General features: G+C 35.3%; 1 protein-coding gene across 1 annotated transcript; it reads left to right on the plus strand.

Moving 5' to 3' along the window:
- The first annotated feature begins 9,266 nt into the window (after positions 1-9,266).
- On the plus strand, positions 9,267-10,179 carry LOC149424511 (pupal cuticle protein Edg-84A-like). Its single transcript, XM_089631392.1, has 2 exons — positions 9,267-9,398; positions 9,491-10,179. The coding sequence occupies exons 1-2, from the start codon at positions 9,387-9,389 to the stop codon at positions 10,049-10,051; spliced, it is 573 nt and encodes a 190-aa protein (XP_089487518.1). The 5' UTR covers positions 9,267-9,386; the 3' UTR covers positions 10,052-10,179.
- Positions 10,180-12,160: the final 1,981 nt, after the last annotated feature.

Consider the following 12,160-nt stretch of genomic DNA (forward strand, 5'->3'; position numbering starts at 1 on the left):
AAAAAATTTAGAAGTCTAAGACATGCTATTATGCAGGAAAAGATCAAATACATAACTCTCTTTTCTGGTTGTGTAAGTGTACATGCATGTATGAGCGCGTAAATACGCGTGTACACGCATACATCCACACACACACTTATTCATATTTATAGATGCATACATATTCATACAAAGATATACAAATATATATGTATACATACATACATACACATATATATGTATGCATACATACATACACACATATACACATGCCTACTTGTACATAGTTGTTTATTCACTATCTGAGAATGAGAAACAAGTGATTAACACTGTCACAATCATTAATCAAGAAGTCATCAAGCGCCTTTTTGAAAGTGAGATATTTATATATTTATATAGTATCGTAATTTCCACATGTTAAAGCGACGAGAAGTTATTTCGATTTTTTTTTTAAGTATCGTGAATTATACTAATTATTCATCAAACCATCATGCGCAGAAGAATTTTTAAAATACAGGTAAGTTAGAAATCCACAATAAGTTTTTGTACAAAGGGAAACAGAACCTACCGTGTAAATAGTGTCATACAAGTATAATAATACACTTTATTACAATATAAGTTTTTGTACGGAGGGAAACAGAACGTACCATGTAAATAGTATTATACAAGTAGGTACAATAATATTATACTTGAAATTACTTTTTTCTTTATTCATCATAAAAGTTTTCACATGCTTTTCGATTACCACCCTGTGCACATGCCCGGATTATGGTAGAGATATGTGTTTACAATTATATAAATGTAACACCGGCGAATTGTTATATTTACTGTTTTGTTAATTAACTTGTTGAAAGAATGGAAATATAGATAATAAAAAAATTTAAAATATTAATAAAGTTTAAAAAAAATCATGTTTTTTTACTATAATACATCAATTTTCTAATGATTTTTTAAATTGAAAAAAAAATGGCGTTACTGAGGATCGAACCTTTCTACCAAGGAACTGTTCCTAGCATGAACTACTCGACAACTCTACCAACCTCGCCAAATGCCAATTGGGTAGGACCGACATTTATTTCGTATATTGACTGCTGTAATGTCATCTGATTTCAGAGAAATGCGTGCATGTCCGATATAATATACTCGTAATAGTTGATAGAGTGCATTGTCACCAACAACGAGTCTGTCTGACGAGTTTCAGCGCGATCGCATGTCGAAAAGTGGGTTAATTTCCACATCCAAGAATTGCATTCATTCATTACCGAAAACAAAATGAAATTCAAATAGACGTATTTAAAAATGAATAATAAAGCAAATAAGCTTCTTTTAATGATGTGAGGCATTCTTTACAATTGTTTCTACCCTTTATAAATAACCAATTTTTAGTATTATTTAACTATTCGAAGTACCTACATCGATGTTAGATGACATTAAACCAAGCCAAATAATACGTGAACTTGCGAAGTGAACTGTTGGGAGTCCCCAAAGTAAGGAAAATTCACCAATAACTAAAGAAGAAACTACTTACTTGGGAGAAAACTCCGTAAGCATTTTTCTCAGTCTGTCCTCTAAAACAGTAATTTATAACCTTCCGCAACTAAACCAATCATGTTTCCACATTCCAGTGGTAAGGTAAAATGCAACTAATACACACGACACATTAAGGCTGAGTAACCAGGGTAGCCTGCAGCTTATGGGCCCGCACTACATATTATGCTTTAGAAGCATCCGATTATTGCTGGCACCGAATGTTCAATGTTTGCTGAGGACATCGCTTTGTTATCTGAAAGCACTGGAGACGTTGACGACTTTAATAAACATGTTAACAAGACTTGTTAATCGATCAACATAAACAAAACACAAGTTCTGAAATTTTGTCTGAAAAATCACAAATTCCGGTTATCTGGTTTCTTGTAAACCTCTCTTTAAAAAACTGAAACTTCTGACGATTACATATATATATTTACAAGTTCCCACTAAAACACTCAAAACATGAACACACGACAAGATTTACAGAAAACTTACACCACAAGTAAATAAACAATATTTCAAAAAGGACCTAACTACATTCCTATTAAAACCTTCTATGTAACATTAAACAAATACACGATATACTCCAATTTAAATCATCACTAAAAGTTCCTTTTAAACATTTGTCGCTACACCGTAAACCAGGCCTGGCCAACCCAAAGTGCATCCCGGGCCACATTGACAACCTAAAATTTTCCCAAGGGAAAAAAAACATTATACAAAAATATTTTTTTATTAGAACGATTTTCAAAGTTATTGATTTTCATTCAAGTTTTATAAATAATTTTAATGGAAAGGTAATCTGAAAGCGCAATCACGGTAATTGTGAAAAAAAAAAACAATACTTCAACTAGTTTTGAAAAGAACACACGCATTAAACCAACAAAAATGTATTTGTATATAGATTTAACAGTAGAAAAATAGTTTTATAATACAATAAAATATAATTTAAAATCAAACAATATTATTATAAATAAAACCATTTATCGAAGACCATTTCTTTCAGCGCGAGATTTGAGTTTAATCAATTTTTCCACATCTCTTTCAACAGTTGAAGTTGAAGCTGCAAGCCAAAAATGTGTATATTCTTGGTATGCCTTTTATCGTTACGAATATACGCAATATGCATTAAAATCGCTTTACAAACGGATTGTAAACAATTTGAAAAGAGTTGATCAAGGTTAATCGAGGGAAACTGTCACAGATAATCTTAGCTATAGTATTTTTTTTTTTTAAAGTTGTTTCTTTTATGTGTTCATATATGTGTATTGAAAAAATATTCATTTGGTAGTGTACATTTATATTTTTTACTGAGTAATTAAATTTTTTATTCGTATTGTACTGAAGGGAAACGATAGGAAAATCTTCAATTTATATAAAGCATAATTTTTGTATTCATAATGTAAACCAATTCGTTATAAATATTAATCGAAAATAGTGATTTAGTATTAAACTTCGCCTTAACTGATTTTCAAGATTTAAATCTGTTATTGACGCCCTTTATTTTTATTTTTATTACTTTTCATTTTAGGCACTAATAATTTTATGGGAAAAAATTTTATATAAGAAAATATTGTTTTGGTTATGTACTTACTATAAAATTCTATTTTTGGAATCGTATGTATATATATATATAAATATATTTATATTTTTTTAGTTCAATATTGCATTGTAGGTCGATAAATTCCATTTGTAAGTTTTCTGAAACATTAGAAACATCAACACCAAATGGAGAACTGATCATCTCAAATGCTTTCTCATAATTTACCAGTATATGTTTTAGAAAATATTTTGAAAAATTATTCTTTCAACAATGGAAAATTTCGGTAATTTAATTTTTTTGCATTGGTAATTAAACTGATTCAATTTTTCTGTAATGTATACCAAGAAACATAAGCCTTGCAACCACTCTTCGTTTCGTAATTCAGGATCTGTAACATTCTCCTTGGTCATAAAATACACAATTTCTTCCCGACACCCAAAAAATTGTCGGAAAATTTTTCGACAATATAATATTACACTCAACCATCTAACATTGGTAAATTTAATAATATCGCCATTTTCAGAATCTAATTCAGTGAGGTATGCCTTAAATTGTTTTTATAATAACGTGCATGACTTGGCTGATAAATAATACTTGAACGCATAAATTTGGTTGATGTATCAAACAGCGTATCACGTATATATTACATGATTGGTTCATTTTTGCAACCAATTCATTTACAATCAATTTTCCAACACCTTTATTTTTTCCAATAACAGCCGCTATCACTGCATCTATCGTTAATCCGGAAAACATCTATAAATGTAAGCCGTTATCTAACAAATATTTTTATGGCTTGGAAAACATCTTCACCGTTTGAAGTATTTTTCAAGCTTTAGTGACTTCATAAATTTTTGTGTAACCTGGAACGATTCATTAACACCATGAATAAATACTGCAAGTAATTTACAATGGCACTTCACAAAGTGTGAGAAATATCTGTGCACTCGTCGAAAGCTAAAGAATTCGCTTTAAATATTTTAATAAATATTAATATAAATATCGAGTTATAAGTATGGCGCGATAGACTTAAAGTTATGCGACCGAATAACTTGCTTTGACGATATTGGATGATTGTTGTAACGATGAAACCGAAAATACTGGACTTTCAATTGAGATTTGAGACTGGTAAACTTATATTATCTCACTTTCCCGTCACATTTCAAATACTCACTATGATTTTTTGTTGCTATTAATTTTTTTAAAATGTTTATTCCTAATGTTTCATAATTAACTGAAAATATAGTAATTATTTCACCAAATTTTATACATAATGAAGCTAGGTTTGTGTGTGAAAAAAAAAATGCACCGCTTCAATCCAGGTTTGTATTCGTATGCCTTTCGAAAAGATAATATTGGATGCCTTGGTGCCTCTCTTGAAAGAATTGAGTTTTTATACGGGAAAAACTATAAATTCATATTGCGTATGTCCGGGCGCAAACAAATAATTCGTCTTAATATTGTAATAAAATTATTAAATTAACTCAATCTTTTAACGCGTTTACTATAAAGTACGTTACGTTTAACCGTATCGAGCGAGAAATTATGCGCGAGAAATATAAACCAGCAGAATATATGCATTTCGTGATTTTCACGTAATTACAGAAACGTTATTGGTTTTAATAGTTTAAATGTGATTGTATTATATTCTGAAGTACCCGATTCTTTAAAACACATTATTCGTCATACATGACCGGTAAAGCTGCCGCGGGCCGCATGTTAAGCGCCGAGGGCCGCGAGTTGGCCAGACCTGCCTTAAACGAAATTTTAAATTTTATAAATTACTAGCCGAGTTGTACCAAAACCATTTAATTACGATTGACTCATACAAGATGCACTAAAAATGTCCCATACGAAAACGTAAATTGTCCAGTCACCTAACGGAAAATGAAAATATACTGTGGAAATTTTGTTCTCTGATAGGATACAAAAAATTCTGGGTAAAATTTTACTTCGTCTGTATAAGATTTTAGCTCCTTTTTGGCTCTTTCAATCATGTGTGATCTTTCTGAAATCGTGTCCTACCCAACGCTACGCACCACAGGTTCAGCCACTGGGTTTACAGATCCCAAATACGGCCCTGACCGTAACACACAAACCTACTTTAAGCCATTATTTTGCCACCTTCCTGCATCGCGTTTGAATCATTCACGCTGTGGCCAAATACTCCTTGATTACCGATTCTCTTAGTGACATTGTTGCGTAATGTGTTCCTCAATATAAAACCGTTTTACGTGCCTAAAATAACAAAGATCTTAATTACTTTGGATGCCTCACATGTTTGTTGATTGCACTTTGTTGGTTGATGAAACAAATCGTTGGTAAAACCACAATGTAGTTCTGCCTTTAGGTTTGCCACAAACAACTAATTACAATTAAGTTAATAATACCTACCTTTCGCAAAGGTAACAAGTAATATTATACTAGTGCCCTTTAGAATCGGCTTTTATTATTATGTGTAGGTATACCTACGTTTATATTGTACATTGTACAGTGAGGCAGTACAAAACTTACTAATACAATAAAACAGTATAATGATTATTATTAATACTTGCCTTTTTTAGAAACATGTATCGTGTCCTTTTATTTGCCTTTTTAAAGTTTATCGACAGGAAAATAGCAAAAAGCTTGGTTTATTTTAGTTTTATTAAAATATCTGAACAGTGCTTTCGTATAAATCTTTCCGCACTATTTTAATTTGTATAAAAATAAAACACCAAACAGTCTGTTATACTTTTATTGCGAGCCTTTAAAACAGGACAAGTAAATAATCCTGTCAGGTAAACCTGTGACGGATATTATTGAAAAGCCAATAAAAACCGGTTGCCAAATTAACCATGTAAAGATAAACAGATGTTTTATTTGTCGCCACCACACGAAGATTGAAAACAAGCATTATCATTTAAGATATGAATATATTTCAAGCTAAATGTTTTATTTCTGTCTTCCGCGTGGCTCCGCCCAACAAAGAGTCAAAGGAGCAGCGACTTGCTAAACTAGTTAGAATTTCATGACATAAAAACGAGATCAGAAAACGAAGTACATATTGACATAGAATCAACATCTGCGTAGCAGGCGTTATGTGAAACGAATAATTTATTATTTGTTTCTAGAAAGCGAAAATTGAACAAACATACAACCGGGAAGATGCAATCGCGTTTAACGTATTTATGTTAAATATGCGCAATCGTTGCCTAATCAAATGCATTACAGAATATTTTGTAAACGTCCTTGTTTTTCCTTTACAGAAAATTTATTTATTACGTACCTAAATAATGGCTAAATATTTGCAGGGCCCATTTAAGTTTCATGTAATCGAAACAGGCACCCACTACTAAAACGCCAATTCCGATAAATATTAGAGATAAAAGAGCAATAAAAGCGGATAACTTGTGACGTTATATTATAATTTAAAATAAAACAATATCTTCGCAAACACCAATTTTATGAAAGATGTTTTATTTTAAATTATAAAAATAAGTATATCGAATCTAATCCATTTCCGAAATGGGTGCAAACAAGAAAAATGAGCGTTTTGCCAAAATACTTAGTTGACAAAGACAAAAGTCGAAGATGTGTTTTTGGGTAAGAAAGATATTTAACTAAATCATTTAAGTTACTACTAAACATTCGAAAATATATCTTAACTGCTTTCAAGCATAATTAAAATTGATTCATATTTTTATAAATATTTTACAGAATAGAGGATTCAGATTGTAAAACAACATAACAGTTAATATAAAACCTTGTTTTATCTCAAAAATATTCTATTTATACAAATCAGAAGATCAAAGGCGTTTCAAAACGATTGGTTAAGTTGAATAAATTATTATCGAATGCGATTAAAAAGTTGCTCGCTAAATGTCAGACAACGCAAAAATAGTAAAGCAAAATTTAAAATACAAGTACGTACATTCACAATATCTAGTACCAGCACGGTACTTACTCGTATCACCTATCAACAGTACTTATCTAGAACCTTCTCGGTTGATTCACCGATGGTAGGCAGTAGGCACACAGTACGCAGGTACTTAATGTAACGTAATGAAATAATGGTAGATCGAGTACAAACAAGAGCAGTTTGTACGCAAGACGGGACCACACCCGAGCGGCGGCATTGGAAGGTCGACCTCTTGCTGATGTTGTCTGTTTGTCCGTGGCCGCTGGCCATCGGACTCGACTCGAGGTATGCCTACATTGCTTACCATTGTTCAGCTGGAGCAATAGTGATTCATGTTGCGGATATCTAAAGCTTTGCAAGGATGCTCTATATCGATACAAATTAAATGAACAATGAAACCGCTAGTTAATTTTTTTTTCAGGACTTGTAATTTTCGTTAAATAACACGATGTTTTTAAGAAATATAAAAATATGATAAAAAAAATCAACTATCCTTGGAATTCAGTGAATTTGCACTAAGTTCCATCGCCTTGTTTTGGATTCTATACCCATATAAGGAGAGTTCCATTGTAACCCCTCTTTGTGTTATATTTTATTTGGTTTTACGCCCAGCCGGGCTTTTATATGGATTATACGAATACAAGTGCGCTATCGAAAATTATACACAATTTTTTTTAGGGAAAACTGAATATAAAACAATATTAGTAAAGCACGTAACAGTAACATAAAATAAATAGAAAAATAATAAATACATAGAAACTAGAGTAATACTACATATAAGATGGAGTAAGTAAATATATCAACAGTACCCCCAAACTTGTTGCCCAGATCATGTATCCTATTGGTTTGTGAGTGTATCTGATAGTTGGTTGTGTATGTATTGCAGAAAAATGTTACATTTTGTCTTGTGTTCCTAGTCAGCACATGGAATTTAATAGTGATAACAATGGCAGGACTGTCAATGAAGTTGTTAATGACTGTGTAACACAACCAGGACTGACATAATTATCCTGTTAGACCGCGTTATTTGATGTAATTGATATATGGGAGACGGGAGTGTTTAGTTTATTGTTTTACGAGCAATGAAAATTTCTATTGTGGATGACATAAACTACGTGTTATTTCAGGATTAAAACAGATTTTATATAAATAAACAGTAAAAAATTAACAGCCTTTCGCAATTAGTAGAGCTAATACGAGTAACTCTCCTTGCAAAATGTATCATTAATATAAATTAATTTCATCTGAAGACGGATTTTATCTGGAGGGCTGCCTTCTATGAAAGGAGGCAAAAATGCTCTCAAAAAGGTGCTGTCAGTCAAAAGGTAATTTGTCACTTTTATTAAGACGTTGCATCGCGTTAAGTAAACGATTAATACAATGACGAATTAATCTTTCGATTTTCTTCAATTTTTTGCTAAAGGTATGTCATGCAACGTTTGTATTCTGAATGGTGAGGATGAATTGTTGACCGGGGTTATACTGAGAGTATCTCCCCGTCTGGAATGAGGTGCAAATTAATATTCTGCGCAATGTTTTTGCAGAAAAAAAAATTTCACACGACCTTTGAATTCAGAGCCAAAGAGCTAAACGCTCTACCACGCAAGTCAAAGTGCGAGAGTATAATAAAATAAATATAAAAAGAGAATCATAATTATTTGTAGCGAAACGCTACTTCTTGTATGGGCCGCGTGCATAAGTCTGGAAACTTCTGGATTTGTACGTCTGACTATTTTGGACATATTTATACACCATTGTTTTTATAATGCTAAAGGGTGTACTAGAGTGCTAATATTACAAATTATGGCATTGCAAATGTTGTTGTAGCGGAAAACCATTTTTAATTTTATTTCGAAAATTCAATTTTTTGTAAGAAGATTTTCAAGAAATCCGTGCGGTGCACTGATTCAGCTGCAAAAACATCCATAAAGCCATTTTTTGTAATATTAGCACTCTAGTACACACAAAAATCACGAGCCGTCACTGCATATTTCTATTCACGCATTGAATTTTAGATCGTAGACATGGGTATAATATATTATGCAACATTGTTTTGAATAGCAGAAATAGATCACAGAAAATAATAGATTTGTATTGATAAAATTACGAGTGCGAAAGTTAATCACTCATCGTAGTAAAAGAACTTCCGAGTGGTCTTCACGACAATTCTGATTAAATTGAACGATAAAAGACACATGTCTCTGACCACATTAGTTATTTTGCCTACAAGTTGATGTGGTCGGATACTGTTAATGTTTAGCGAGCAAGTAGGTGGCGGGTACCAACTCATACCTCGGCGATAAGTTCCGGCTCGGGTGTCTCACGGTGAGGAGGTGGGAAGGATTTTTAAATTCAATAGCAGGAGCCAGTCCGAGTATAAAAGGTGGACACACAGTATTGGACAGCATCAGTTGAAGTTCAGCAATCATCACAATGGCATTCAAGGTGCGCTCTAATTTCTCTGAATTGTGTTGTGACATAATGTAAGTGATTGTATAAAGTAAGTGACTATACTATGGTGGTATCTTTCTTTCCAGTTCGTCGTCCTGTTCGCCCTGGTGGCCTGTGCCAATGCCGGAGTCCTGCCCCTGGCCTCCGCGGAGTACGACCCCCACCCACAGTACAGCTACTCCTATGGTGTGGCTGATGCCCTCACCGGGGACAATAAGAGCCAGCACGAGACCCGCAACGGAGACGTAGTGCAGGGCCAGTACTCCCTGGTGGAGTCTGATGGCACCCGCCGCACCGTGGACTACGTTGCCGATCCCATCAACGGCTTCAACGCCGTGGTACGCAAGGACCCCTTGGTGCACGCTGCCCCCCTCGTGGCTGCCGCTCCCGTCGTGGCCGCAGCCCCCGCCGTCACCGTTGCCCGCGCTGTGAACCCCCTGGCTTACTCCTCTCCCCTGGCCTACACTGCTCAAGTGAACCCCCTGGCCTACGCCTCTCCTCTGGCCTACACCAACCAGATTAATCCCTTGGCCTACGCCGCCAATGTTAGTCCCCTGGCCTACGCCGCCCATGGAGCTCCCCTCGCCTACTCTTCTCCCTTGACCTACTCTCCCTACTCTGCCCACAACTACGCCTACGCTTATTAATTCTTCTCTGAAATCGATACATAATTTATTATTTATTTTCTTCAGTGTTTTCTTTAAAAATACACGTTGCTACCGACCATAGAAAAACATTATATGAAATTAATTTAATAAACGAACTTTGAAACTCACTCACATTTACGTTTATTTAAAATATTTTACCTTATCTAAAAATGAAATTAATTGATATTTTTTTCCACGTTCTTAAAATTTTATCTGATTTGCTGATGGTTCGCCTTCCAAATAACACAAAACATCGGACGAAAAAGGATTGGAAGATATAAAAAGACTTTGAAATAAACCTTACAAATTACGAGGAACGGCAGCGCGGCCCTTTTCATGCAAAACTTAAATTTGAATTTGTGGCGAAAATACCCCAACCAAACTGTAAAATCCAAATTTAAGTTTTATTTTTGTTTTATTTGGAAAACCAACAGTTATAATATTTTATGAAGTGTAGCAGTATGAGTAATATAAAATACAACCAATAATAGGTTAATACAACCAATAATAGGTTTCGTATGAAAAAAGCTGCCAAGCTGTTCCTATTACTTTACAATCCTAGGAAAATGAAAGAATGAAAACAGAATTTTCCCGTGCTTTCTGTATATCGCAATATGCACCTCCATTATTATTATTCTGGATTCTACACCTCGGCCAGTGTCATTTGGGCCTAGTTCATCTTTGGGGATGCAGTGTGAAAGGGTCTTTTTGAGGAGAGGAAGGAGTAAACATATCTTAAAGAGAACCATATTGTGTATGAGAGAGGAAACACAGGAGGCTGGCAAATCGTTTCACAGCCTAGCTGTTGAACTCAAGAACGAGACGGAGAAACGACCCATTCTAGTGTGAAAAATGTCAACCGTGTTCGTGTTCAAATTTATATAATATATATTCTATCGTATATTAAATGAGTTACCTAGAATATATTCTATCGTATATTACATGAGTTACCTAGAATATATTGTATCGTATATTAAATGAGTTACCTAGAATATATTCTATCGTGTATTACATGAGTTACCAAGAATATAAATTATATAATGAGTTACCAAGAATATGAATTATATCAATTTGGTAGGCGGGAATGGGTACCGCCGCCCTGGGAACCATTTATTGGATGACCAACACCTCTGCCACACGTCACCCCAAGTGGTTCGTTACGTTTGGTGACTTAGCAGGGGTGCCCGGGTTCATGGGTTAAGGTTTGCCCAGGTCTTGGTGGCGGGTGCGTCGGCCCACCTTCTGCGTGGCGGGCCGGTTGGGAGATGCTGGTTGAGGGAGACCCTTTACAACCGGTTACCGCTGTCCGGGCCGCTCGATAGTACAGGGGCCCGACCCTCAGGCTCACGACTAAGGGTGGGCTGCCCCATCAGCGAGTGAAAAAACCCTGCCACTGCTGTTGTGCCGGTTCGTGACCGGAGGGGACCCAGCAGCAGCGTTTGGGGCGCATTGGATGCCCTCTCCAGCCGGACTCTCCCAGCCTATCGCCTAGCACCGCAGTGAGTGGGCTGGAACCAAACGCTCATCACTCCTGGACAGCCTGTATTGGACAGCCCATATTCCTACCCACCCCTCATACCTTTCCATTCCATACCTTCCTTTCACTTCACACCCTTAAAAAAAAAAAAATTAAAATCATGAATATACATAAAAAAAAACTTAACATCATTACAGCGGCGAGTAGCAGGCGTCCCCGGTGCGGGCCAAAACTGTTGGTAAATTTTGCCAACATTCGCGGTCTGCACACTAATTTAAATTCTGTTTATCACCATCTTTTGTCCCAACGTCCCAACCTTCTTTTCCTATCCGAAACTCAGATAGCCGAGCCACCAGACTCCTCCTATCTGGAATGCCCGGGCTTTACCCTTGCAAGCAAGTTCCGACTCAAAGGAGGAGTCTGCCTCTATAGTCGAGCTGACGTCAACTGTGTACGACTATTGAGTCTGGAAAACTCCAGATTCGACGTAATGTGGGTGCGCGTCAATCTTGCCAGTACGGCAAGATTCTACGCATGTCTATACCGCTCACCGAACCATAGCGAATCAGACACTTCCGAGCTCTTCAAACATTTGAGAGATACTATTGATGATCTCTTGCCCCGCTACCCTT

This window comes from Hesperophylax consimilis, chromosome 4 (assembly GCF_061612785.1).
Source record: "Hesperophylax consimilis isolate HC1 chromosome 4, BYU_Hcon_1.0, whole genome shotgun sequence".
Lineage (NCBI taxonomy): Eukaryota > Metazoa > Arthropoda > Insecta > Trichoptera > Limnephilidae > Hesperophylax > Hesperophylax consimilis.